The 27963-nt window shown below is 55.6% G+C and overlaps 1 protein-coding gene and 1 pseudogene across 3 annotated transcripts in view; one reads left to right on the top strand and one right to left on the bottom strand.

Annotated features, from left to right (window-relative positions):
• LOC307097890 (dCTP pyrophosphatase 1-like) overlaps nucleotides 1-21313 on the bottom strand; it is a 447295-nt pseudogene extending 425982 nt beyond the window's left edge. Inside the window, exon 1 of the transcript XR_013815253.1 lies at nucleotides 21261-21313. The product of XR_013815253.1 is annotated as a dCTP pyrophosphatase 1-like (transcript). The remainder of the gene's footprint in view (nucleotides 1-21260) is intronic.
• CCDC88C (coiled-coil domain containing 88C) overlaps nucleotides 1-27963 on the top strand; it is a 110671-nt gene that overhangs the window by 69366 nt on the left and 13342 nt on the right. For both annotated transcript variants that reach the window (XM_079768111.1, XM_079768110.1), the window contains exons 13-25: nucleotides 2222-2406; nucleotides 5675-5812; nucleotides 7152-8192; nucleotides 11163-11290; nucleotides 12258-12399; nucleotides 13178-13351; nucleotides 14588-14749; nucleotides 15970-16247; nucleotides 16945-17088; nucleotides 19016-19202; nucleotides 20924-21069; nucleotides 23961-24050; nucleotides 25424-25662. In XM_079768111.1, coding sequence (XP_079624237.1) covers nucleotides 2222-2406; nucleotides 5675-5812; nucleotides 7152-8192; nucleotides 11163-11290; nucleotides 12258-12399; nucleotides 13178-13351; nucleotides 14588-14749; nucleotides 15970-16247; nucleotides 16945-17088; nucleotides 19016-19202; nucleotides 20924-21069; nucleotides 23961-24050; nucleotides 25424-25662 — 3054 coding nt within the window. The remainder of the gene's footprint in view (nucleotides 1-2221; nucleotides 2407-5674; nucleotides 5813-7151; nucleotides 8193-11162; nucleotides 11291-12257; nucleotides 12400-13177; nucleotides 13352-14587; nucleotides 14750-15969; nucleotides 16248-16944; nucleotides 17089-19015; nucleotides 19203-20923; nucleotides 21070-23960; nucleotides 24051-25423; nucleotides 25663-27963) is intronic.

Below are 27963 nucleotides of genomic sequence, written 5' to 3'. Positions count from 1 at the left end.
AAACAAGTAGCCAGTTCCTGTGCTCAGCAACATCACATGTGCACCTGAGTGCAGGAGGGCCTTGGGCTGGTTTTGTGGGTTGGAGAGGTGCTGCTTTTCCAATTCTGATCCACATTCCTAAGCATCATGGGGAGGCTGTTGAAAGCAGCTGGGTATTCCTTCTCTTCAAGGGTTCCCATCGGTTCCAAACCTAAAATCAGTTCATTGAACTATATATCTGTGTGAGAAGTCTGTTCTTTCTGTGGTTTGGTGTCTCAGCACTCCTGGGACCAAGGGTGGGCAAATCAGAGATCCCTGCTCTGGGAGTTCAGGTTCATAGGGAGGACACTGCCACCTGGTGGAAGGCAGGAGTGGTGCCGGCTGGCAGGGACCTCTCAGACCTAATGTTTCTGTGAGAGACCAGGGAGGCTGGGGGGTTGGCCAGCCTCCCTGACTCAGGCACTCTGTGTAGTTTGTGAGCTCTTTCAGGTGGCTTCTTGAGTCAGAAAGGCCTGGCCTCAAGTCCTGGCTCCTCCACCTGTTAGCCAGGTGACCCCTTTTAAACCTCAGGTTTCTTATCTGCGAAATGGGGGTAGTGAAGCTGCCTCACAGGATTCCTATGCGTATCTCATGAGAGGAGACAGTGAAGCGTTAGGTTGTGCCTGGCCTCCGGGGTACCAACAAAGGATGGCTGTCCTCATCGTCCTTGTTGAATTAAAAGGTTCCCATTGCTCCGGTTGTTCGGGTGTTCGTAGCACAACACCCAGTAGAGAACCATCGGTTGTTTTCCCAGTATACTGTTGTGTCACCTCAAGAGCCTGGGAGGCGCTGGCCTTAGGGAAGAGGAAATAAGGCTGGTCATCAATTCCATTGTTGCACTTGGAGATCCTTCACAGTTATTTTCCATGACGCAGAGCTTCAGTGTGAGGCAATGAGCTAGTCTGGGGGTGGGCGGTGGTGCTAGTTGCAGGACAGTGGGGACGCATCTAATGCCACAGAACCATACGCTTACAAGTGGTTAAAACGGTGAACTCTGTGTTATATAATATTTCATCCCAGTTTTTAAAACTTATTTTAAAGCGAATTCTGCAAAGGTGCCACCTGAATGAGCACAGGGTGTGACTTAGTGGAGTTTTCGGCTTTTAGTGTCATTGGTCACCTTGTCAGGATGAGGCCCTTGGCGTGTTTCCATGTGTTGACAGCATTTGTGTTGGTCTGTGGTGTGTGCAGAGCTGGAGTTGGGCCTCGGAGGTTCATGTGCTCCACCGCTGAGCTGCCTGCTGCTTGGGGTCTTCAGTCTGTCCTGGCTTCTTGGGTCTGTGCTGCTCTCCGTGGTGGGCGATGGGAACGTCCACTTCAGGTGCTGCGGTGACAGCCGGCATCCCCACTAGGTCCTTCCAGCCCCGCGGGGGTGAACAGGAAGCAGGTGGGGTGCAGCCCTAGGAGCAGTGCAGTGGGATAAGGCTCCCAGGGCTGAGGATGTGGGCCTGGAGGGACAGGTGAGGGAGCATCCTGACCCCTCATCCATTCATTTACCTACAGTCACGCCCCTGCTTGTGTCAGGAAGGGGCCAAGATCTCCCATTCTTTTCTGGTCTCTGCTTCTTTTCTGTTCTGTGTTCAAGCTGTTTAAAAGCAAAGGAGGAAATCTGCCTTCCTCTGTCTTTAGCTTATGTTGATCTCACTTAGACTTTTTCAAGCAATTTAGATATACTGCCTCATTCTTTTTTCAATGCAATTGTGAAAGTACAAACTGAAATCTCTGTCCAACGGCCCTGTCCAGGGCTGGTAAGTACTGGGCATACTTTCCTCAGAGACTCTACCACCTGCAGAAATACTGGTCAATTATCATGCCCCCCACACCCTTAGCTGAGCCACCCAGACCCCCACCACTCTGAGGGCTGGCACAGAAAACGAACGCCATCTCTTTGCCATCTCTGTTAGTCTCTGAAATCCTTGACTTGAGGATCTGGTTAGAACTTGGTAAAAAGTGGTTCCAGCAGTTTTACCATCTTGAGGTTTTGCATTGGCCTCTCCACCGTCACCTTCTTTCTTCTTAAGCTCTGGGTTGCTTCCCTACCAGGCCCCCGCTGAGGCAGCAGAGGGGCCATAACCGCCTGAGGAACCCTCAGGTGCCGACAGCAACAGCACCCTGTGAACAATGGAGGGCACCCAGCCGACCATCCCAGGCCCCTCAGACCTAGGGCTCGGGGTGATGGCCCTGACCCACCTTTGCTCTTCAGCCTCCAGGAAGTCGTTTGTGTTTGAGCTGAACGAGTGCGCCTCCAGCCGCATCCTGAAGCTGGAGAAGGAGAACCAGAGCCTTCAGAGCACCATCCAGGGGCTGCGGGACGCCTCCCTGGCTCTGGAGGAGAGCAGCCTCAAGTGCGGGGAGCTGGAGAAGGAGAACCAGCAGCTCAGCGCGAAGGTAACGGTGCGGAAGATACGGGCAAGCAGGTGGCCCGGTGGAGCAGCCCGGTGTCGGGGAGGATGCGCAGCTGGGAGAAACGCGGAATGCAGGGCAGCCCCAGTAGCGGGACACGAGTCCTCATGCAGCAGAGTCCCTTAGGCAGCATGGCGTGTCCCTGCAGCAGAGTGAGCAGACACTATGGACGTCTGTGTGTCTCGTTGCCTTCACCTGTGCAATGGGCATGACCCCTCAGCCCCCTGCCTCTCGGGCCCCGCCCCTGCTTCCTCTCTGCATCGGTTCCCTGTAGGAAACCATGGCCGTCCTGCTGGAGCCCTCGGGAGGCCTGTGTTGGCTCCGAGTCCTGGTGGAAGGGAGGGGCGCAGCTCCCACACCAGAGCTGTCCTGTGTCTGGTACCAGGAGCCCTGGCAAGGCAGCCCTTCTGCTCCTGCTCCCGGTCCTGCTCAGCCCGCTCGGGGCCTGGCTGCCTCTGTCCTGACCAGCGGGGCTGGTTTTGCTTTCTCCCCCGAGCCTGGCACGTCATGGGTCCTCCCTGACGTTGGATGGATGGTGCGCCTCGCCGTCAGCTGAGCACCACGGGGGACCTGGCCCGACACTGGCCTTCCTGGAGCCAGGGCACAGCCTTGGGCACGTCCCGACGGCATGGTCACTCGGAGGCCTCTGAGAAGGAGGGCACAGGGTCAGGCAGGACACGGCTGCCCGGAGTCCCAGGCACCCTGGTGCCTGCTCGGCTCTCCCACCACCCGAGTGTCGCCCAGGCTGTAGGCTGACTTGGGTCGGAAACGTCTGTGTAAAGCAGAGTTCCCGAAGTCCGTGTCCCTCCCTGAGACTCACCACCCTTCCTTGGGCCTTAGAGAAGGTGCCTTCCGGTGCCTCATTTGCGTTGATGTCCTCAGATCATTCCTTCCGCCAGGAATCCTGATTTTGGGAGGAAGATGGGCAGTCTTTTGAGGCCTATCATGGGAACACAAGCCCAGCACAGGGGGTGCTGACAGGTCCCTGGCACCCGTGTGCTCTGGGGACCTGCAGCCTCACCACATGAGCCCTCGGCCCAAGCCTGGTGCCCGCCCGGGGAGGATGGGAACCCCCTTGGGGCCAGCCCCCATCTCAGCCCAGCGAGCTCTCCCTGGGGGAATGGAGGTCCTTCAGGGATGGACAGGAATAAGGAAGGCCCCGGTTCCATGACAGAAAGATGCGGGGGGGGGGGGGGGGGCGCGGTCTAGCAGTGGTGGGTGGGATGTGGGCAATCACATCCTCCTCCTGAAAGCAACAACCATCAGAAATGCAAAGGTTGGAATCACATTCCTTTCTCTGTGAGGGAAGGGGCGGCGGGGGTGAAGCATTAAGAGTAAGGTGGGGAAGGTGAGCAAGGTGGGGGGTTGGAGGACACACACCCCAGGCCCCGACAGCGTGAGATCAGGGCTGGGGCCGGCCCATTGCTGTGCGTTGAGCTCTGCCACATCCTCACTGGGGCTTTGGGCAAGCTGCTCGAGGACTCTGAGCCCCGTGCCCGTCTCTGAATGAGGGAGTGAGAGCTGCGCAGGGCCTCCCTCCTTGGGGGGCCGGCTCGGCGCTGCCATCGGAGCAGATGCTGGTTCCCTGCTGAGCCCAGACCTTGTGCTAGGAAGTGGGGCAGCGATAAGGAAGGAGAAGAAAGAGGCTCTCCCTTTTGACAAAGACTCAGACGCGTGGCCCGTTACAGTGCAGTTTGCTTTGGCCCCGTCCTCACGTCCCCATGTTGGGGGGCAGGGGGCTTGGTGTGCGGACAGGGTGACATGAGGACACGAACATGAGCTCCACCGGGCCTGACCCGCCCCCTCCTGGAGCAGAAGCTTGCCTGGTCCTGCTTCCGGAGGAGAGCTGAGACAGTGCCCAGACCTGTGAGATAAAGGCGGGGGCCCTCACCCAGGAGAATAGGCAGAGCTGGCCTTAGAGCAGCGATCCTTCCGGGAGCTTTGTGAACCCCCCTGTGCCAGGCTGCCCCCCAGACGGGCCAGTCGAGTAGGCTCTCCGTCCTGGCTACTCACTGGGCCACTAGGCATCTGAGGGTCCTCCCCCCAGAGGGCCCGATGGGGGACCTGAGGTCCAGGGTCTGCAGAAGCTCCAAGAACCACCTGGTCTTCGATCGTGGAGATCCACTGTGTTTGTTTTAGAGCAGTCACCCCAAACCGGCAGCATCGGGGTCACAATTCAAAATGCAGATTCTTGGGCGCCAGCCCTGACTGTCAGAAGCGGGGGGGGAGGGGGGCTGGCGCTCTCACGAGGGGTTAGCGATGGTTGTCACACCTGCCAGGTGTGTGCTGAGCGCTTCACCCTGACAGAAGCCGGTGACCGTGCCTGCTGCTGGCTGGCCCTGTCAGTTAGGGAAACCCGCTCGTGGGCACATCGTTAGCAGGGAGCAACCCTTTCCCCCCTCCTGAGTTTGGCGTCAGTGGGAAGGGACAGCAGCAGGGGCCTGGCCTGGGAGCCCCGCCTCAGGTCCCGCCCTAGGCACTGAGTCTGAACCTGCGTCCATCACGGTGTTCAGGTGTCAGGCACAGAGCGCGGGTTCAGGCAGTTCGTGTTTAGGGAGTGGGCATGTGGATCCCGCAGAAGAGCTCCGTGTTGGGCCGCTGATTGGGCCGCCATCCAGGCAGGACGGAGGGGGTCTGGCCTGGGGCAGGCAGTGGGGGGTGGACGGGAGCCGTGTGGGGAACAAGGACAGGCCTTGGTGACACATCTACCTGGAGGGTGAGAGGAAGGAGAGATATGGCAGAAGACCTCTCGGAGCAGCTGGGTGAACAGGAATGTCACCAACTGGGTGAAGTCCCTGCAGGACATCCGGCAGTGGTGGCTGCTGGCCCCAGGCATGTCGCCTGACCCTCAGGACAGTAGTGGACAAGGCCTAAGACAGGAGCAGTGAGAGTGAACAGGGGTGAGCTGGGAGGGAAGCGACCGATGGGTGCCCGTGACCTTTTTCTCTACCATGAGCTGGAAATGCACGCTGTGGGCTGAGAGGTGATGGTCAAGGGTGTGGGGAGCTCACTGCAGAACAAGGCCTGACCTGGGGCAGCGGCTCAGGGACGCCGCCTGGAGCCAGGCTCCCTCTTCCCGCTCTGCCAGCCTTGGCAGTGGCTGTTGTACCTCCCCAAGAAGTGGGCAGGAGGGTTTTTCCTTGAGAAAAGGCCTGTGAAAGTGTTCTGTAGGGGACAGGGTTCGGATCTGCTGTGAAGCACAGTTCACTTCGTGAAACTGACTTTTGCACGGGCTGGGTCTTCGGCTCTGCAGATTGAAAAGTTGCAGATCCAGCTGCAGAAGGAAAAGCAGAGCAACCAGGATTTGGAGACCCTCAGTGAGGAGCTGATCAAAGAGAATGAACAGCTGCACAGTGACATGGAGACCCTGAAGGCGGACAAAGCCAGGCAGGTAGGCCCTCCAGAGCGCATGCCTCCCTGGCTCCTGCCTGCACGGGGGAGCGTCCAGGATCATAGCCCTGTCCTGGTCATTGATCAGTGATTCCTGGGTGACCAGTTTCCTCGCTCACCTGCAGCTCAGAGCAGCAATCCTCAGCTGCAGCAGGGGGATGGGGACAGGTATCACCTCCCAGGGACACTGGCCATCTTGTGTTTGATTGACAGGACTTGGGGGAAGACAGGGGAGGTGCTCCTGGCTGTGGTGCAGTGAGGCCAGGGATGCTGCTAAATGTCCTGCAGCACCTGGGACAGCCCCGGGGACAAACAAGGATCCCGCTCCATGTGTCCAGGGGTCACCCTGAGAACCCTGGCACACCTCCAGGGTGGATCTGCCTGGCACTACAACAAGTGCCATGGAAGGCAGCCCAGCGCTGGGGCAGTGGCTCAGTGACATCAGGCAGGGGCCAGGCTTCCCTCTTCCCGCTCTGCCAGCCTTGGCAGTGACTGTTGTACCTCCCCAAAAAGTGGGCAGGAAGAAGGTGGAGGGTGAAGAGACAAAGGGAAGGCCTCCCTAGATTTTCTATCGACATGTCATTGGCCAGACCCAACACATGACTACCCCTAGCTGCAAGGGAGGCTGGGTATCAAGTGCTTTGGTTTTTCAGCTTCTCTAGTAGAGCAAAAAATGAGGGTTGGGATAGTGCTATGTATAGTGAAGAGATAGGCAAGGGCCCCATCTCTTGTATAGTCTAGAAGGCAGAATGATAGGTGACAAGTCAGGTGACTTCAGACGTGTGCTATTGGGAATATACGTGGGTCCAGGGAGAGTCTTGCTAAGTGCAGGATGTTTAGAATCGTGGTGCAGGGCTTCTCTGAGGAGCTGACACTCACACTGAGCTCTGGAGGATGAGAAGGAGCCAGTGATGCTGGAGGCCGGGGTGGAGGCAGGTGAATATTCACAGCAGAGGGAAGATCTCGTGTAATGTCTGCAGGGGGAGAGTGGCGTGAGGAGCGGCCACAGGGGTGGGTGGCCAGCTCATCGGGGTCCTGTGGACCAGGATAAAAAGCACCAAGGGAAATCACTTGCATTGTTTTAAGTAAGGGGAGGTGTGGTTTATGTTTTCTAACTCATCCCGGCTGCTGTGAATGTGTTTTGACTTGACCTGTCTCAGTGGGGATCTCCGTGCCCTTCACCTTGTGTCCATCTCAGGCCTCCGGGAAACGTTAGGACGTCCTTTGGGTCCACGGTGGGGTGTCTTTCCAGGCCTACTCTTCAGTCCCCCCGTTTGGACCCAATCACCGGGATACGTTCGTGCAGCCACCTGTGTCATTTCCATTGTGTCTTCCTGCAGATCAAGGATCTTGAGCAAGAAAAGGATCATCTCAACCAGACGGTGCAGTCGCTGCGGGAGAGGTCAGAGGTCAGCAGCGAGGTCCGCGTGAAGGACATCGAGAAGGAGAACAAAGCCCTCCACCAGACGGTGACGGAGACCAGCAGCAAACTCAGCAAGCTGGAGTCGGAGCGGCAGCAGCTGCACCGGGACCTGGAGCAGGTGAAGGAGAAGGTGGCGCAGGCGGAGGGGCTGGAGAAGGAGATGCACCGGCTGGAGAAGGAGAACGAGAAGCTGGCCAGGGAGGTCACCTCCCTGACGACGGCCACCGAGAAGGTCGACACCCTGGAGCGCGAGAGCCAGGGCCTGTCGCTGGAGAACCGGAGGCTGCAGAAGTCCCTGGACACCCTGCAGAACGTGTCGGTGCAGCTCGCAGGCCTGGAGCGGGACAACAAGCAGCTGGACGCGGAGAACCTGGAGCTGCGCAGGATGGTGGAGGCCATGCGCTTCACGGGCGCCAAGATGGCTCAGATCGAGAGGGAGAACCAGGAGCTCGAGCGGGAGAAGGAGGAGCTGAGGAAGAACGTGGAGCTGCTGAGCACCCTGAGCAAGAAGTCGGAGCGCCTGGAGCTGAGCTACCAGAGCGTGAGTGCCGAGAACCTGCGGCTGCAGCAGGCCCTGGAGCGGGAGCGTGGGGAGCTGGAGGCGCGGAACCAGGCCCTGCAGCGGGACCTCGAGGCCCAGCGGCTGGCCGGCAAGCAGCTGGAGAGGTCCGAGAAGGACAAGGAGGCCCTGGAGCAGGAGGTGGCCCAGCTGGAGAAAGACAAGAAGCTGCTGGAGAAGGAGGTGAATCGGCTGTGGCAGCAGGTGGAGTTCAAGGACACGGTCTTGGACGACGTCACCACCAAGCTGTCGGCCGCTGAGAAGGAGAGCCGCGCTCTGGACAAGGAGCTGGCACGCTGCAGGGACGCGGCCACCAAGCTGAAGGAGCTGGAGAAGGACAACAGAGACCTCACCAAGCAAGTCGCCATGCACACCAGGACGCTGACGACCCTGGGAGAGGTGAGCGGGGTGCCAGCAGCCCCTCCGGGGGTGGGGGGGACGCGGGGTTGACGTCTTTGTCCAGAGCAGCACAGGTGTGCCGTGCGGGTGTGCCGTGCGGGTGTGCCGTGAGGGTGTGCCGTGCGGGTGCGCTTCCAGATCGAACTGGGGCTGTGTGTCCTCCTTCGATGCCTTCCTTGGCTCTAAACAGGATGGTGCCGAAAGGTAAGAAGAACCGAGTGAAACGCGGCTGTTCTCTCACTGCCCAGAGATACCCGGACTACAGCTGGCTTATCTTATTCCAGCGTTCCTCCCATGCATGTCCGTGCACACGCACATACACACGCACACATGACACCCATTCTCTGCATCCTAACCCTATTGTATTTGTTAGGCCTTTTCTCATTACATTAAATAAGTTTTATGCCCTAGCCGGTTTGGCTTAACGGATAGAGCTTCAACCTGCGGACTAAAGGGTCCCGGGTTCGATTCCGGTCAAGGGCACATGCCCAGGTTGCGAGCTCGACCCCGAATAGGGAGCGTGCAGGAGGCAGCCAATCAATGATTCTCTCTCATCATTGATGTTCCTATTTCTCCCTCTTCCTTCCTCTCTGAAATTAATAAAACTATATTTAAAAAGTAAATAAGCAAATGCTTTAAGCCACATATAACTTAATTATTATTTTTTTTTTTGGCATTTAGGCTGTTTTCTATTTTTTCTACCATTTTTTTTTTTTTATCAACCATTTATCCCCATTATGCCCTCTTTCACCTCCTCCCATCACCCTCCCACCATTACCATACGATTCTCTCATGTCCATTAGTTCTCGCTTTTCTCTGTTTTGCTCAGTCCCTCCACCACCGTCCTGAATACCCACCCCCACCCCCACCAGAGCTGCCTGCCAGCTCTATATGTATGAGTTTTTCTCTATTTTGCTTGGTGGTTCTATTTGCTCATGAAGTTCCCATATGAATGAAGTAGTACGGCACCTGTCTCTCTCTGACTGGCTTATTTCACATAGGATAACGCTCTCCAGGGCCACCCGGGCTGTCGCAAAGGGTACCGTTTCCTTCCTTTTCATGGCAGAGGGGTATTCCATTGTGTGGATGTGCCGATGATTTTTAAGTCACCATATCCTCATCTTGATCCCTTGCTTTCAGTCTTTTACAATGTTTGAATTCTCCTCCACACTTTCATGCCATAGTTCAGTTCTTAGCCATCTCCTTCTACTTTCACTTTTTACTTATGTGTCTCCTCTCCTTTAACGTGGGCTCCGGCCGAGGGAGGGCAGAGTGGACGGGAGCTGTGGGAGGAGAACCCAGGGGGGGGGCTCAGGGGTTAGAGCTTGGACGTCAGCCCTCCTGGTTTCCTGCGTGAAGCCATCCCCGTAGTGCGGAGGACATCTTCCTCGCACATCTTTACCCTCCGGGCAGCTTTTGCCTGGGGCCGGGGAGGGGTGGGCCTCCACTATGTTAAGTAACACTGGACATGTACACCTTCACAGATAGATTTCTTTTCTTAGGATTAGCCTAGACGTATAATTACAGGACCAACGGGTATGGTTGTTTTACAGTTTCTTGGTAGATGGGTGATCTGCTTCCCTGGAACCTTCGGCCTGGGCCACTGGGCGTGTCTGCAGCGTGTTAGAGGGAACACTGCTCTGGGGCAGTTTCACCCGAATGGCCCGACACAGAAGCTGAGTCTCAAGCGTGTCGGAGTTCAGTGTGGCTGTCCCCAGGTGGCCCTGAGTGCAGCGCCTCGGGCACCTGGCTGCTTCCATCCTGGGGCTCGGCCATCCCCTAGGGGAGTCCTCTCCTGGCTCCTTTGCATGTGACCAGCAGAGGAGAAAGAGAGAGAGTGAGAAAGACCACACACACTTCACGGGGCAGAACCCAGCCACGCGGCTGAACCTAGCGACAAGGGAGGCTGGGAAGTGTGTTCCAGGAAGAAAGGGAAATAGATTTGGCGAGCACGGGTCTCATCTCACGCTCACAAGAGTACAGTCCTTGCAGGCAGATGAGCCTGCTGCCGACCCAGGGTCCCCGCCTCTGTGAGCACGGGTTAGGTTTTGCTGCAGTAACAGACAACCCAGAACCGCAGTGGCTGGCCACAGGCAGGCTTACTTCTCACTCACGAGCGTCCAGGTGACTCTGCTGGGAGCCTGTCGCCTGTACTAGGACTCAGCCGCTTTGATCTGATGGCGCCACCACCTCAGCACAAGGGCTGGGCGGTGGCCATGGCTGGGGAAAGGCAGCTGGCAGGTTACACACCAGCCCTTCCCAGCTCTGCAGCTGGGAAGTGGCCCAGGTCGTTCCACACACAGCCCACCGGCTGGAACCGGTCACTTGGCGTCACCTCACCGCAGGGTGGCTGGAGATTTGCCGGTGGGATGAATGGGGAGCACCGTTCCCTGTCACACTGGTGGTCCGAGCCTGCGGATTTGGAGGGGGCAGGCATGCATGCCACTAGCTGTGACACCAGGTAGAAAACTGTAGCTGCTGGAGAGCTACAAAAAGGGGTGGGAGCAGGGGGACTAGCTACGTCAACCACCTCAGTGAGAGCAGCACCCGCTTTTGAAAAGTAAATCAAAACCAGAATTTAAAATGAAATCTTCCTCCTTTTTGTACTTCGTGTTTGTTCCAAATTCTCTGCCACGAGCATTTACTTACAGTCCTCCCTAGAAGAGGAGATCGTTGGAATGTGAGCCTACTAACCAGAGATCCACGTAACAGTATTTCCGACACACGTTTGGATGTGCGTGGAGCTCATTGGCTCCATCCTGGCGCACGGCTGGCCGTGTGGCCTGGTCGTCTGCACTGGCTGGAAGGGTGTGTTCACCCTTCTCTGGAAGAGGGGTTCACCCATCCCCATCAAACCGCCTGCCCAGCCCCAGTGACTTGGGAAGGCACTTGCTCAGCCTTCTGAAGAGCCTGCGCTCGGCCGTTTCCGCTGCGCTCTCGGCCCAGCTCATCCCCTCCCTGTTCCTACAGGAACTGGTGCTGGAGAAGCTGAAGAGCCAGCGGCTGACCAGTGAGCTGGACAAACTGGGCCAGGAGCTGGAGAAGGTCGGCCTCTGCAAGGACCTGCTGCTGCAGGACGACAACAGTGACAGCGACCGGTGAGGACCCTCCCCCTGAGGTCCGCAGGCTCCACAGCCCGTGCCCCGCCCCCGCGTGCGCCCCGCCCCAGCTCCAAGCTCTACTCAGTCTTCACAGCCCAGGGCCTGTCGTCCTTCACATCTAGGTCCTCTTCCTGGAGGTTCCCAAGGAGGAGAGGATGGAGACTCTTGCCCACAAAAAGGCTACTTTTGTGTTCTTAATAGACGATTTTATTTTAGAGTAGTTTCAGGTTCACAGCAAAATCGAGGGGAAGGTATCAAGATTTCCCATATGCCCCTGCTCCCCGCTGTCGGCGCAGCCTCCCCCACCATCACCATCGCCCACCATGGTGGCCCATTTGTTACTCGATGGACCTGCACTGACACGTCCGTGGTTTAATTAGGGACCACTCCGGGTGAGCCTCGTGTGGGCTTGGCGAGATGGATAATGACATGTCCATTGTTGTAGTATCCATGCTGTTTTCACTGCCCTAACAGTCCTCTGATCCACCTACTAGTATTATCCCTCTCCAACACCCCAGCCCTTTAATTAAAAAAACAAAAAACAAACTTATTGCAGCCTTTTCCTGCAATGCTTTCCTAAATGATCTCATTTTTCAAGGGAATCCAGTGTCCTTAATTTTTTGCTGGACTTGTAACTGACGACATCCACGTGCTAGAGAATAGCACGGTGACCTTGGGCAAGTGGCAAACTGACCTCTCTGAGGCTCAGTTTCCCCTTCTGTAAAAAGCCCGTGATGACTCCTCCCTACGGCGATGGTTATGCAACTGCCCAGTGATGTGTGGCGTGTCACAGGCGTGTTGACAGGGAGTCCCGGGTGGGCTCTGGCGGGATGGTCTGGGCCGCATGCTGCCCGGTGCCGAGGTAACCCGCCTGATGGGGAGGGAGGTGTGGCAGCTGGGAGGTCGGGAGCTCGTGGGTGGAAAAGGCAGACAAATGATACAGTTGCGTCTTTGCGTTCTTCAGAAAATACAAGATCTTGGAGGGCAGGAATGAACTGGCATTGAAGATGACACTGGCCATGAAAGAAGAGAAGATCGTGTTCCTGGAAGCTCAGGTGGAAGAGAAGGCCAGCCTGACCCGCGAGCTGCAGAAGGAGCTCCAGGCGGTAAGAGCTGCCGCCAGGGACGGTGCTGGGTCCCGCCGGGAGGTCCCTGCCTCGCCCGGGCAGCAGAGGGGCAGCTGGACGCCCGTCTCATGGAGCAGGTGTGGGTGAGCCGCAGGGCTGGAGGGAGCTATTTCAGATCATGCCGTCCGGGCTGGACAACCAGAGAGTGAGTCAGGTTTGGGGGGAGAGGAGGTGAGATCTGGGGACCCTGGTGAGAACCTACCGAAACGGGCGGGGGGCCCCAGACAGTCTCATGGGCACCCTCCATGGGACACACAGGTGCACAGAGGCGCGTAAGGATGTGCAGGTCTGTTCCTGGCGCACACCTGCTGTCCACATGCGTGCTGTCCACACACGTGTGCACACAGGCACCCTCCCGTCTCTCCTTTTAGGAATCCTTGGCACGTTTCTTGGTTGCATGATTGGATAAGGAATCTAGAACAAAGCGATTCTAGAGCCGATAGGGGCTTTCTGACACCACCTGGTCCCTCTTCTCCCAGCTCACCTCCGTCTGAGGGAGTGAGGAGACGTGCCTGTCGTGTGGCTACAGTCAGGCTGGGGCAGGATGGGGCCCCCAGGCCCCTGCCCCTCCTGTCATCCTTGGAGGAAGGAGAGCAGGACGGAGGTGGTGTGCACCTCCTCCAGAGCTACTGCAGGGTGTCTGTCTCCTTGTCCGGCCGCTGCGGGGGCGGGGGGTGTGGGGCCGCGCCGGGCTGCCGCGGGCTCTGCGCCGGCCTCTTCGCGCCCCCCATGTGCCTCTGTGCTCCTGTGCCCGCAGCTGAAGGAGGGCGAGCTCCCCAGGGAGGGGACGCACCCGCAGAACTCGCGGAGACACCCTGCGGGGACCTCGGTGGCCGGGCGCCAGGAGAAGGAGGGCTGGGGGCCGAGCCACAAGGAGGCCACCATGGAGCTGCTGCGGGTGAAGGACCGGGCCATCGAGCTGGAGCGGAACGTGAGTCGCTGCCCCGCCCTGTCGCTCAGGCCATCCCACTCCTCATCCTGGTGACACGCCTCACTGGAGAGGACACCGGACGTAGAATCTGCTAACTTAGCCCGGTCTAGTTGGACACTTTTTTTTTTTAATATATTTTATTGATTTTTTACAGAGAGGAAGGGAGAGGGTTAGAGAGTTAGAAACATCAATGAGAGAGAAACATCGGTCAGCTGCCTCCTGCACACCCCCCCTACTGGGGATGTGCCCGCAACCAAGGTACATGCCCTTGACCAGAATCGAACCTGGGACCCTTCAGTCCGCAGGCCGACGCTCTATCCACTGAGCCAAACCGGCTAGGGCTAGTTGGACACTTCTTGATGGGTCCTGGCAGGTCCTAGGAGCTCTGGGTTCCTTCAGCATTCCTAATGTAAAGGCGTGGTCACATTTCCCCACGGTGACCTCCCTCTCCCGCCCCTCAGACCTGGCCTGTCGCTCGTATTCCGTTTCCATCCCGCTGTGTCGGTACTCTGTGCCGGGTTGGCAAGCCAGGCCTGGGGCCTGCTCCTGTGAAGAGGTTTTATTGGAACAGATGCGCCTTTGGTTTACCGGTCGTGTGGGCAGGGCTGAGTGGTGGGGTAGAGACCGCAGGGCTGGCACCCAAAGTATTTACTATCTGGCCCTTCACAGGAAAAAGGTTGCCCATGTATGTCTGAACCCCTGATTTTATTCCACCCTCCCTGTCGTCGGATGAGCGGATAGTGATGGGTTTTCACCACCTGATGGGTGAGAAAGCTGAGACAGTCCGAGGCCTGACTGAGGTTCCATGCTAGTGAGGTAGCCCATGGAGCCCGGCGACCCCGTGCCCTGGCTCCTGGCCAGATGGCGGCACGTAGGAGGTCTCGATCAGCCTCACGGAGCAGGAGCCACCTCATTGGCCGCGGGCTTGGCCTCGCATCCTGTGCGAGCAGCTCACCGAGGCACGCTCTCAGGTGTTCACCAGGAAACGGAGAAAAGCATCAAAGAGCAAGGACGCGCTTGCCTCTGCCTCACACCCACACCCCCAGTTCAGCGGAATCCCCTTCCTGCGTCGTCTTTTCTGTCTTGAAAGCACATACCCCCCAAAACTAGGTGTGTTTTTTTCCAAGAGAGAACAGGCTCTCCCCTGGAGGCCCCCAACGCACCCACTTCTGAGGGTTCCTTACAGCTCAAGCACCGTTTGCAGGGGGTGTCTGACGGCCTCGTGCTTCCCCCTAGAACGCGGCTCTGCAGGCCGAGAAGCAGCTGCTCAGGGACCAGCTGCAGCACCTGGAGGCCCAGAGCGTGGCCTTCAGCAGCCAGATCCTGACGCTGCAGAAGCAGAGCGCCTTCCTGCAGGAGCACAACACCACGCTGCAGACCCAGACGGCCAGGCTGCAGGTGCGGGGGCCGGGGGGGTGAATGGAGGGCAGCCCTGGACCAGCCCTGGGCGCGGACGCCTCGGATCAGCAGGACAGAGCACGGGAGAGTTGGGGGTTCCATTGTGCCCTGTTTGTAACCGGCTCATTTGAACAGTGGTGCCTAGCCTCAGGGTCTCTGACAGCGGCGATGGTTGATGAGTTGATGAGCCGGGTTCCGTGAGTGAGCATATGGCTGCGGTCTCGTCTGTTTCCCAAAGTCTCCTCCTGGGAATGCTCTTAGGAATGACTTGGAAAAGAGTCTCTGGGGTCGGCTAAGTTTGGTTCAAGAGTTGACCAGGCTTCTTTACTGTCGGGCCCGGCAGAGCCTTTTTATAGCTACTTTGGGTTTTTCTTCTCCGCCCGGGAAGGCGGGTGTGAAGTCGAGAGCGCATCGAGCAGAACTGGGCCACACAGGTTAGGGCGTTGGTGTATAGTTATGGTTAACAGGTGGCGGGAACACGCGATCGCTCATTAATGCCGTTCCCGAGAGAAGTGTTTGAAAATACGTAACTCGGGTCAGGGACAGTAAACGGGAAGCCATTTGGCAAAGAGATTGGGATTTGTTCTATTAAAATAAAATAGGGTCTTAGTTTGTAGTTTTGTTTTTGTTGTCTTTTTGCTGTTGTCGTGTCTTTGGCTTTGACATCAGGGTAATTCTGGCCTCAGAATGAGTTAGGACGGGTTTCTTCCTCTTCAATTTCCTGGTAGTTTTGGATGTTGGGTGGTTCTGTAAATATCAGGTTAAACTGGTTGGTAGTGTTCAGATATTCTACATCTTTACTGATTTTCTATGTATTTAATTTTTAATAGGCTTTTAATAGTTGTCCAAGAGGGTGTACCCAAGGTGCTTATCCAGGGAAAGGGCATGATTGGGCCAAAGAAGGTCACGTGTGTGGGGAGGGGCGCAGACTCAGTTTAGCACCATGTGATACGCCGTGTCTGCCGGACTGTCCCCTCACCAGGAGGAGGGCTGGGGGCCGAGCCACAAGGAGGAGGAGGCCCAGCGCAGTTCCTTAAGTGCTGGTAGAAGTGTCCTCAGCACAGCTGGGGTTTGCCTGCCCCGAGGGTCCCTGCTATTTTGGTGTCTGCACTTGCCCTGCTCTTGGCCCCTCTCTGCGTGCGGGGGTGCTGGGATGGGGAGTCTGTGGCTCCCTGGGGTCTGCGCCCGGTGAGGCATCATCACCTTCTCCCTCGCGGCAGGTGGAAAACTCCACTCTGAGCTCCCAGAGCGCCTCGCTCACCGCGCAGTTCACGCTGCTCCAGAACCAGCAGGCGGCCAAGGAGAGCGAGCACGAGAACCTGCAGAAGCAGCAGGAGCAGCTGGCGGCGGCCCACGAGGCCCTGCTGCAGGACCACGCGCGCCTGGGCGCGCTCCACGAGCACCTGTCGGTGGAGCACGAGGCCCTCATCGGCCAGCACAGCCGCCTGAAGACACTGCATCGGTCCCTGGAGCTGGAGCACAAGACGCTCGGGGAGAGGTGCGTGCCGGGCTCCCCCAGGCTCCTGCCCCCCTCCGCCCTGGCCCCTCGTGGTTCCTCTGGACCCGCTGCTTCACAGTGAAGAAAAGTGAATGGACCGTCCCCCTCAGGGAGGTGGGGTCGGTGCAGCTGGAGGCTGAGGGGCAGGAGGGTCCCCCAGGGGAGAAGGGTGTGCCCAGCTGATCCCAGCTCAGGGAAACCATGTGTCAGCATTGGGGTCCCTGCTCCCCTGGGCATTCCTGCCCCCTCTTCCTCTTCTCTCCCAACCAAGAACAAGGAGGGGACGTTCTCCACAGCTGCCGATGGACAGGGACGTGCCTTACCAGCTTCCAGGCCTTTTCTTCCCTGTCCAAGTCTCAAAGTCTGGGCTTCTCTGTGTGTGTTTTTAACTGTTAATTTTGGAAACGTTTGAATATATGTCATGGTTCCCAGTGGGGTACCGGAGGGGGGCTGATTTAACAGGGGCGGGAAGGGACCCCGGGGACACATCAGGTGGAAGGAGGGGAACTCGGCTCTGGGGCTGGAGGAGACCCCCAAGCTGGCCCAGTGTCCGTCCCATCTGCCATTCTCCCGTTTCTCTGTCTGGCCCCGCTCCCTGCCCATCCCGCCTCCCTCAGCTCTGCAGAGAGAAGCCGCTCACGGAGGCTGTGCCGTCTCCTGGGGTGTCCGTTCCTAGCAGGTGTGTTTCCCTCCTCAGGCACGAGGACCTGCTGAAGCACAAGGCGGAGCTGGAGGAGCTGGAGAAGGTATTGACCACTGAGCGGGAGGCCCTGCGGCAGGAGCAGAAGACCAGCGCCATGGCCACCAGCGAGAACCAGCGGCTGCGGGGAGAGCTGGACAGGTAACCGCCTCCGCCCCTGCTGTGGCATCTGCCAGGTTTCATTCAGAGCAGCTCACTCAGCACCCACTGTGCTAAGCTCCAGCGAGTCTCCTGGTAATGGTGTATCTTTCCCATCCCTGTCATGGTCACAGCTGGACGGTCACAAGGTAAAGGCACGCCAGCTGGCTGGATGGAAGGATAGCAACACTGGGATGCTGCATTGTCTAGGCTTGGATGGCCTCCCCTCCCACCTTGATGATGGTGAGGACTGTATTGGGCATGGGCCCCTTCATCCTCTAACAGCAGCCATCCCGGGAGGGAGAGACGCTCGGTCCTTGGCATTCATGCATTCCCTACTGGTGAATTCACCTCCTCGCTGAAATGCACTTGAACCCCCAAATCGGTAGCCGTGGCCTTTCATGGGCCAGTCCAGACTGTGAGATACTGGAGTCGCCTGATGGGCACGTTTGCAGATGAAGTTGAACAAGACCTTTGGCTCCTGCCTTGTTTCAGCTCTCACACTGCAAACCAGTGTCCCTTCAGTGGTCCATTGAGTGCCATGGAGTTCTATTTTTGTGCTTTTTGGTGGTGACATCGCTGTTTGAAATGGCCCCCAAATGGAGTGCTGAAGTGCTGTCTAGTGTCCCCAAGTGCAAGGCTGCGCTGGGCCTCATGGGGAATAAAGCAGCGGCACATGAGGCTCATTTTGGGCCCGAATGTGGTGCTCTTGGCTGTGAGTATATTACACAAGGCGTCTTGACGACTTGATCCATTGACAAAAATGTGGCCAGAGACTCACAGGAACCAGCGGGGACAGATTCAGTATCCACTAAATGAGTGTTCTCGGTGGCTTGATAGGACATTATACCGTGAATCATGAGAATTGACTGCACTATTGTTATTCCTTTTCTTAAAAAAAAAAAAAAAAACAGATGAGGAAAGAGGCTCAGAGAGATTAAGTAACTTGTTCAAGTTCATGCTCCTAGTTAGTGGCCCCGTCAGGATTCAAATCCAGGTCTTGTCTCAACCCAGAGGCATGACCATATGAAGCCTTCCTTCCCACAGCCTTGTTTTAACATGTATCGGGGCTACAAGCTCAGGTGCCTCCAGTGGCCAGGCAGGTCCAGCAGGTGGGGAAGCAGTGTCAGCATGAGAGCAGACCCTCATGGAGAATACACACCCTCTGAGGGCTGTGAGCTGAGAGTCAAGCCCGGGATGCCAGGTCATCCTTTTGTTTATGCTCCCCGCGCCCCCCCCGCCCCCCGCTCCCGAGAAGCTAGATATCTAAATGTTGATGTGAAACTTAAAAAAAAATTTTTTTTTTAATGTTGATAAACTAATTAATTTACCAAAAAAACTCTGTGGGCCAAACTGGACACGTCTACGTTCGAATTGAGTCCATGAGCCTCTGGTCATGTGAGCTTTCTGGTATAAATCTTCCCCCAGGAAACCCAGTTGGATGATAATGATGATGATGATGATTTCAGTGGCTTTACATCATACTCAGAATCTCATATTTTATTTATCGCAGGAGTTGAAATTAGAAAGGGGATTGGAATTGAGAAGAAGACCTGGGCACAGACATAGAGTTTTAGAGCAAAAATGTTCTGATTCCATGTTTTTTAAAAGGTTTAATAGAAGAACCCTTTGTTCCAAGTCGGCAGGTGTGCCCAAGCCTCCATGGGAAGGACTCTCACAGGGTGCTCTATGGGAAGGATTGAAGTGGTGTCCGAGCCTGCCTGTCCTGCCTCCCCCAGCCCACGGTGGGCAGCTGGGCTAGCCTCCTAGAACCCCAATGGACACAGTTTGAAAACCGCTGATTTCAATCCTCATTTACACACGGGAAAAACGGAGGCCCAGAGAGGTGGTGGTTTTGATTAAGGTGCACACCGGGGACGGAGGCTGGGCGTGCTCCTCAGCCCTTGGCCCTGTGGCTCTCCATCCCCAGAGTCAGCTTCCTGCACCAGCAGCTGAAGGGGGAGTACGAGGAGCTGCACGCCCACACCAAGGAGCTGAAAACCTCGCTGAACAACTCGCAGCTGGAGGTGAACCGCTGGCAAGCCCGGTACGATGAGCTGAAGGAGGAGCACCAGAGCATGGACCTCTCACTGACCAAGCTGGACCACCACTGCGAGGTGAGGCCCGGGCTGGTGGGCTCAGGACACCGGGCCTGTGCCCTGGGCGACAGCCTTGGCTCAGCCAGGTCGGAACGGGTCCTCACTGGCGTCTGTGCTCAAAGACTGTGTGTGAATGTCACACCGAGGCCGAGAGGAAGCCAGGGGCAATTAAAGGGGACAAACCCCATGACTGGTGGGGTTGCGTTAGAAACACCTTTCACCTGACCTTTGCTTTTTGCAGGGTCGGGGTGGTGCATGGAAACAGCCGAGTACTGTGTTTTTTAAATATATTTTTATTGATTTCAGAGAGGAAGGGAGAGACAGAAACATCAGTGATAGGAGAGAATCGCCAATTGGCTGCCTCCTGCACGCCCCCCATTGGGGATCAAACCTGCAACCCAGGCATGTGCCCTGACCTGCAATCAAACCGTGACCTCCTGGTTCATAGGTTGACGCTCAGCCACTCACTGAGCCACGCCGGCCAGGCGCCAAGTACTGTTTCATTTCCAAACCCTTGGCTGAACACTCTGCTCTGTGCTCACCCGTGTCCTCTCATTTAATTCTCACAGTGATGTTGTGAGCTGGGGTACCCATCCTCGTCCCTCTTAAGTAGTGGGTTGGAACCCAGTTTGTCTGAAGCCAAAGCTTTCGACTTCCCTGCTACACCAACCGGGATGATATTCTAGAGCAGGAATTGGCCAAACTCGGCCCAAAATTCAGATCTAGGCCCCCCGCACACACACACACACACACCTGTTTTTATATATCTGTGAACCAAAAATAGCTTTTACAGTTTTTAATGGTTGGGAAAAATCAAAAGAAGGATAATATTTGGTGACAAATGAAAATGATATGAGATTTAACTATCTGTGTCCAGGAGTAAAGTTTTCTGTGTGTTTTTAACACAGCCACACCCAGGCATGTACATTTTATCTCTGGCTGCTTTCCTGCTGTCATAACAGAATTGAATAGCAGCAACAGAGACCACCACCCTGCCTGGAAAGCCTGAAACATTTACTGTCCCACTTTTTACAGAAGCGGTGTGCTAGCCCCATCTAGCGCAGAGATGTCCAATAGGAATATAATGCAGGCCAGCATATATAATACAAGATTTTAAAAAATAAAAGGAAACAGGTGGGATTAATTTTAATTACATATTTTATTTAGCTGTTATATATAAACTATCACATGTAACCCCCAAAAGCTTATTAATGAGGTTTTTAAAAAACATTTTTTATTTTTTTTTGAGAGAGAGGAAGGGAGAGGGAGAAACATTGATGAGAGAAACATGGATCGGTTGCCTCCTGCACGCCCCCTACTGGGGATCGAGCCTGCAACCTAGGCATGTGCCCTGACCAGGAATCACACCTGTGACCTCTTGGTGCATGGGACGATGCTCAACCAACTGAGCCACACCAGCCGGCAGCTTGTTAATGAGATACTTTTAAATGGTTAAATCCTCAGAACCTGTTGTATATCTTTGCACTTATGGCACGTCTCAGCTCAGACCGGCTGCGTTGTCAATGCTCAGCGGCCACACGTGGCCAGTGGCTGCCTGATTGGACGGTGCACTTGGCCGTCCCCATGTCATTGGCTGTGTTGGTCCTTCCCACTGGTGTAGATCGTACCAAAACGGCCATCTTTGTGCACGCGGCCTTTTTCTTCTTTTGGAGGTCGGTCCCCAGCAGTGGGATCACAGGGGCGCCTGGTGTGTGAGACCTTGTCCATGTGTGTTTTAGCTGCTCTCCCGTCTCAAGGGGAACTTGGAGGAAGAAAATCATCACCTCGTGAGCCAGATCCAGATGTTGAATGAGCAGAACCAGAGGCTTCTAGAGCAGAACATGGAGAACAAGGACCAGTACCACGAGGAGCAGAAGCAGTACATGTAAGGGGTTGGGCTGACCTGTCCACAAAGGGGTCCTGGCTTCCAGCTCCACGCCTGGGCCTCGACATTCTGGGCAGAGAGCGTGGGCACATTAGTGACCCAAGGGCAAGGGGACAGACCACCTTCCCAGCGCATCCTCCTCTCGTTTGCCCTGGAATGGTTCTAGATTTCTGCAAGGTGGGGTGGTTGACTTTTTTAAAAAAATATATTTTATTGATTTTTTTACAGAGAGGAAGGGAGAGGGAGAGAGAGTTATAAACATCGATGAGAGAAACATCGATCAGCTGCCTCCTGCACACCCCCTACTGGGGATGTGCCCGCAACCAAGGTACATGCCCTTGACCGGAATCGAACCCGGGACCCTGCAGTCTGCAGGCTGACGGTCTATCCACTGAGCCAAACCGGTTAGGGCAGGGTGGTTGACTTTTGTTTGCTTTTTAAAGACACTGCCAGACATTTCTTAATCTGCTCTTGGAATTAAGTTCACTTTTTAAAACTATGACAGCGGTAAAGAGAGGTGCCTAGGGGAGGAATTCGGATGGTGGGCTGAGCCGTTTCTGTGTGTTTTCCCTTAGCAGGCTGGAGAGAGGGTCGTTGGTGCACCGTGGTTGTCCTCCCTCTGCCAACAGGACACATTCCTGGCTTTGGCGTAGGCCCTGCGAGGTGCACAGAGCCAGTGTCCTGGTGGCCAGGAACTAGTAGGCATGATGGGATGTGAGCAGAGCTGTGTGCACAGCAGACAGATGTTGAGGAGCTTCATAGAAGCCTAGAAGGAAACATGGTGGTGGGAGTTGGGGTGCTGCTGCTGAGCCGGATGAGGACAGGGCTGGCCAGTGGGGGGACGTGAAGGTGGAGCACCGGTGGCCTGGGTGCAGGGAAGGTGCAGGCAGTGGCAGGAGGGAAGGCGGCAGCAGGTGGTAGCCAGCTGTGGAAGGCGTCCATGCCCGGCTAAGCAGTCGGGTTCACAGGGAAGTGAGTGTTGATGGAAAGCTGGCCTATAGGCCCAGGAGCTGCCAGAAAGGAGGGCAGGAGGAAGAGCCTTGGTGATGGAAGCCTTGTGGTTGGAAGTCAGGTAACCCGAGATGCATCTTGTGGGTCCAGGGTGGTCTTCCCCACTCAGTGCCGTGCTGCTGGACTGTCCTTCCTTGAGGTCAGGAATGGCTGGCCATGTGGGACAGAGGGACATGGTCACAGTGAACACGGGGGCACTGTCCCAGCTCTCCGGGGTCATGGGGCTGCTTTACTATTCTCTCAGATCCTTCTGCTCATCTACAGGTGGTTGGCCACCTACCCAGGATGCTTACATGGAAAGCCACACTGTAGTTTTGGGGTAGAAATGACTGTGGCCTGAAGTTGGCTCTCTGTAATGCAGTGGGTAAAAATGACCAGCAGAGGTTGGGCAGGTGCCAGCTAGAAGAGTCGGGGCCTGGGACCCAGGGGCTGATCTGATGATGGTTTTACATTAGACAGTGTCTGCAGGAGGCCAGGGAGTTAACAGCCCTGTCCGCAGGTCTTCCAGCACTGAAAGAATTTAGTTTCTTTCTTGCTGAGCCTGCTCCGAGCGGAGTCTTCCCCAGTCCTGGGAGGGTAGTGGTGCTGCCCTGCGTGAGTTTGTGCGCCTAGGGGTGGAGGGTTGGTCAGAGCCCTAGGGGAAACGCTCTAGCATAAGGCCAAGCAGCACGGCTGTGGGAAGAGAAGAACACAGACTAGAAGAACAGTGCCAAGGCTGCTGGGGGCAGAGCAGGGTGGTCCAGTGGTTTGAGAACCATCACTTCTCACGGGATGCTTACTTCACGGTGAACTCTCGGGAAAGCCCAGGTATTAGGTGGGACCTCGGCAGCTTCATGGCTGAAGGAGCCTGAGCCGCTGCTTCGATCGGAGGACTCGTTTTCAAGCCAGGAAACCAGGATCTGAGCTGTCAAGGCCACAAAGAGGACGAGGGAACAGGACAGGAGCTGGCGGCCCGTGGGGGGCGCTCGTCCCACCACTCTGGGACAAGACTAAACGAAAGCATGCCTGACGTCTGTTTCGGGAAGGCCAGGCTCCCTCTCCCAGTGAGCAGGGGGTGCCCTCCAGCAGCCCAAGGGTTAAGAGGTGTCTCTGGTCCTTTCTGTGGTTTTGAAAATGTGAACTGATTGCCAACAGAAATGAAGAGGTTTTTGCTCCACAACCCGGGTTTCTGGATCCTCCTGGAAAAGCGTTCCGAAGTTCCACCACATCTAAAGCGGCGCGCGGTTCGCAGGGCCTGCGTTCAGTCCCACGTGGCACCCTGCGCTCCGCTGTGCCGCAGGCCCCACCCCTCCCTCTGGCCTTCCCAGGCCCGCTTTGCTCCTCAGCTTCTCTCTGGCCCCCGGAAGGCTCTGAGTTCGCTTCCATGGAAGTGTTATCAGAAACCCAGCATGGGAGCGGGCCGAGGTCAGAGGTCTGACTGCTAACCTGACTTCTTTAACCCTAATGCCCATCTGCCTCACTGAGGGCAGAACTCTCCCACCACTAAAGGTATCGCTCGTCTGCACCGGCAGGAGCCAGCCTTGCCCCGTGTCTGGCCCCGAGTGCCCAACATCCTGAGTTGAGCTGGCCGGAAAGTCCTTCCGGGTTTCCGACCCCGAGTTTCAGGTGGTTGGGGGTTTGTTCTCCTAAAATGACATACAGCCTGATCCTCGGCGCTTCAGCAGGTCTCCTCCACGTGTTAGGTTCCCGGAGCCACGTCACGTGCTTCCATCCCCATATTCCTAACTCGGCGATCATGACCGTCATGAGCAGTGTGATTGATGTCTGAGTCCCAGAAAAATGCCGGCCCTTCTGGGCCAGGTCCCAGGCTGGGCCGATGAGTCAGTTTACGTGTCCTGTTTTAAAAACCAGATTGTTTTTTCTTTCTTTTCTATTTACAGAGACAAACTAAATGCCTTGCAGAGACAAAAGGAAAAACTGGAAGAAAAAATCATGGATCAGTACAAGTTCTATGATCCCGCTCCTAAGAAGTGAGTTGACTTAACGGCAGTAACTTAAGCCCAGAACAGAGAGCTTGCTCTTTCACGAGTGGGGGACGCTGTGGCCATCTAGAGCAGGGACCCGTTTGTTGGGCCTGCACGTTCCCCTCTATGGCAGGTCCCCTGTGCGCAGGTCTCCCAGCTCTGAAAGAATTTAGAGTTTCTTTCGGTCCCGCCCTCCGTACTCAGGGTGATCCTATGAGGGATGGCGAAGGCCAGCGGGCCATGAGCCTGTGGAAGGGGCAGAAAGTCTGTGGTTTAGAGCCACTGAAGCAGGACCATCAGGCTGTATCTCCAGGTTTCAGGACCTGGAATGCCGTGTTTCTGTTTGGGGAAGGAAGCGTGGGCCGGACACCTGGGCCAGCGCCCATGGTCTTCAGTCACAGGAACCTCTCGGTCTTCCCTACATTCCTCTGGAGTCTCTGGGCCCCAGGTGGTTCACAAACACGTTCCTTTCTGCAGAGCAGCAGCCCCGGTGGGGGGCCGGCTCGGTCCCCGAGGCTGCCGGCCTCCTCCGTGCAGGAGGGCTTCCCCTGGCGCGGGCCTGAGCCCCAGGAGCTGGGCCTTCAGATTGTCCTGTCCCAGCCCAGCCTTGAGGTCATATCACCATGAATCCTGCAAGGCCTCTCTGTTGTCATCACAGAACCACAGAATTTCCCAACCTCCTCCGCCTGACCCTTCTGTTGACAGGGAAATGAGGCATCGATGAGGAAATTAAACCGTTTGTGTAAGCACGGTACTGTTCCGTGGCAGAGCCAGGATTAGAACCCACATGTGGTTCTTCTTGTTCTAGTCGAATGCTTCCATTTCTGATGAGCTGCAATGGATTACCCTTTAAATTCACTGTTTTTAATTGAAACGGCCCACTCTGCCCTGCCCTGTTCCCCCTCACCCAGACTCCTCAATGCCGGGCGGGCATGGGCAAAGTGTGCCAGCCTATGTCACCTGTTACTAACTCTGGGTGAAAACGAGGAGGTCCCTGACTCTTCCTGAAAAATGGCATTTTGATGGAAAAGTGCCAACACACAGATTAGCTCAGCACCTCTTCCTGCACTTTACAGCGATCAGAAGCTGAGAGCTGTATTTGAGGTTCTGTTTTCCCGAGAGGCTAGCGTGGGTTCCTGCCACGGTGAACGCTTCTGCCGTCCCTGGGTCTGTGCAGAACAGCTGCAAGTCGTGTTCCACCCCCGAGCCCCACCTCCGATGATGGCGGTGCTGGCGAAGAGCACCAGCCTTCCGGACCCCAAATTAACGGCCACTTCCCCGGCTGGTGACGGCAGTCCCCGCCTGCGTCGGCGCTCCCAGTGACCCGCTGGAGGGGCAGTGAGGGTTGGCTGTGTGTCCTAAAAACCTGCTTCTAATAGGAAAAACCACTGGATTGGAGCCAAAGCCTTAGTCAAATTAATCAAACCAAGGAAAGAGGGTCCCAGAGAACGACCGAAGTCCACCACGGACAGCCCGCCCTGGCCGCTGGAGTCCGCGGACCCCTCCTCGCCCAGCACTTCTCAGCCTCCACAATCGCAGCCGGAGCCCCTGGAGGCCACGCCATCGTGCTCGACGTGGGTGGAAGAGCGAGACCCCCACAGTGTGCCTGTGGGAAAAGGTAGGAGGGCTGACTTGGCCGCAGGCGGGAAGTGAAGGAGAGGGCCTCAGGTCTCCTTCGTGGACGGGGCAGCACCAACCAGATGTGAGGTTTGGGGGTGAAAATGTGCTCCTACACATGTGTGCACACGTGTGTAGGAGCCTGAAGGGGGTGTGCTCCCCGCCTTAGATATGTGAACAACTAGATAGAAAATATAAGCCCACGTCAGTGTTGGGGCAGTTTCATCCCAGAACAATTTAGTTCCTTTAGCATGAGACCCTCACCCATCACATACAGGTGGTGGGTCCTGGAATGTTCATAGCAGATCTCCATACAGTCACCACAGAGAGGGCTCAAGAGTGTATGTTTTTGGGATTCCTTGTATCTTCCAGGCCTAGGATAAGCCACTTCTGGAGGGAGATCCCAGTGCATTTAGCATGTAGTGGACATGTGCAAGGTCTTCAGCAAGGTCTCGGGGCTCTGATCTTTCCGACCCTCTGAATAGCAGGTGCGGTTCTCTTCTCCCACCTTCCTGGCCTTGAGTCCTCCCACCAGAGGGCGCTGTACCTGTCAATTTAGGGCTGTGAATGGGAGTGAGCCAGAGGTTCCACAATGGATTTCTAGTTACATGTGCTGCATGTGTTTCATCAGATCTGAGAGCTGTCAGTTAGAAGCTGCACGATTATGTGCCCATAAAAAGAAATGAATGGGTGGTGGCAGTGATGATTTTGTCAGAATTGCCACCTAGCTGACAGTGACTGTGAGAGATGCTCGAAGCTGCATCCCGATTTCAGAGATGTGAGGTTTGGGGGTGAAAATGTGCATCTTACAATCGTTTAAACAAAGCCCTCTTAAAGGTGGTTTTCTTTTCAAATTCATTTTTAAATATCATTGTGTACATTATTTACCTGTAAACCTGCCAAGCATGCCCCCTGAGAAAGCTAAATGTTATGAAGGACACTAGGGCTTTCTGGGACCAGGGCCGTGCCTGAGACTCGTGTGCTCTCAGAGGCGGGCATTACAGCACCTGACAGGATCCAGGGCCTCTGACAAGCCGCCTTCTGAGTGTGACGTGTGCACAAGCCTCTTCGGGTGGCATTCACCACTTCAAGTCCTGGTGTGGCACTCAAGATGCAACAGTGAAGTGTGCACACGCATGCCCACTGTGTGGGGACTGATGCGTGCATTCCCATTCTTTACAGCGGTGAAATGCTCACGTGCAGGTAAATGATAATGAAGCTTGCTAACATTTGTTTTATCTAGAGGGGTTCTGTTGCCTCAGGATTTCATACAGGCTCCTTAAATGTTGTGACATTTATCACCTCAACTTGTGTTAAATTGACTTAATGAATATAATCAGCCTAATTGAGTTAGCAAACCTTTCAGAGAAAAAATGCTTGACTGATCCAAACGGTCGTTTGGCCCCATGAATGAGCGGTCAGTGGTAAATATTAGTAATGGCCGCCGTGCAATGGTGCTTCCTGGGCTCAGCACCCTTTAGGTAGTTGACCTGCTTTATCTATCGCCTTTAGGTCTAACTGCCAGGTGAGGTAGGCATGATTCCTATCCCCTTTTCAGAGCTGGGAAAGGGAGGTTTGACAGGGTTAAGCACTGGCCCAGAGAATAAGTGTTGGAGCTGAGATCCGAACCCAGGTCTGACGGATTATGGGGCCTGAACTTTAACCCCTGTGAGCACTGCCTGCACTTCTAGCTGCTTTATAGTCCCTGAAGATGCTGAACCCGCCTGGGGCCCCAGCATTGAGTAGTGGGTCCTTATCCTGTGGTGTGAGCTGTGGTCAGCAGGTGGCGCTGTGAGGAAAGAAGTAACAGAGGTTCCTCTATGGACTTGAACCCTCCATCAGAAATCATCGGGTAAATCAGTTATGTTCATGTCCATGTACATGACATGCTCAGAAAGTTAGACCAATTGTCTGCTCTGGTCAGACTGTAATTTAAAGGCCGTGAAAGAGAGGTTTAGAGTAGAGAATGCATAGGGATCTAAATGGGAATAATTCTTGATGGAGAGGGTGTTTTAGTATCACAAGGGTATTTTCATTACTTTCAAACTCATCCTGCTACAAGAGGTTATTTAGATGTACAAGAATTATTAGTGAAGAGTTCAAGTAGGCGATTTCATAACAGCAGGCCATACCATTGAGTGTCCCAAGGTCTTTGAACAGGAGCAGGAGTTAGTTGTGTGTGAGCCACGTTGTCAGGGAGCCTGTCATTAAAATGGATGAGTAAGAAAAGCCAGGTCCTAAATTAATAAACATCCTTATTTAATAATTTAACACATTGAAACTGAAAAATGGTCTGACGCAT

This window comes from Cnephaeus nilssonii (assembly GCF_951640355.1).
Source record: "Cnephaeus nilssonii genome assembly, chromosome: 4".
NCBI classification, from domain to species: domain Eukaryota; kingdom Metazoa; phylum Chordata; class Mammalia; order Chiroptera; family Vespertilionidae; genus Cnephaeus; species Cnephaeus nilssonii.
The sequence above is the reverse complement of the archived record's forward strand: the minus strand, read 5'-3'. Positions and strand labels throughout refer to the sequence as shown.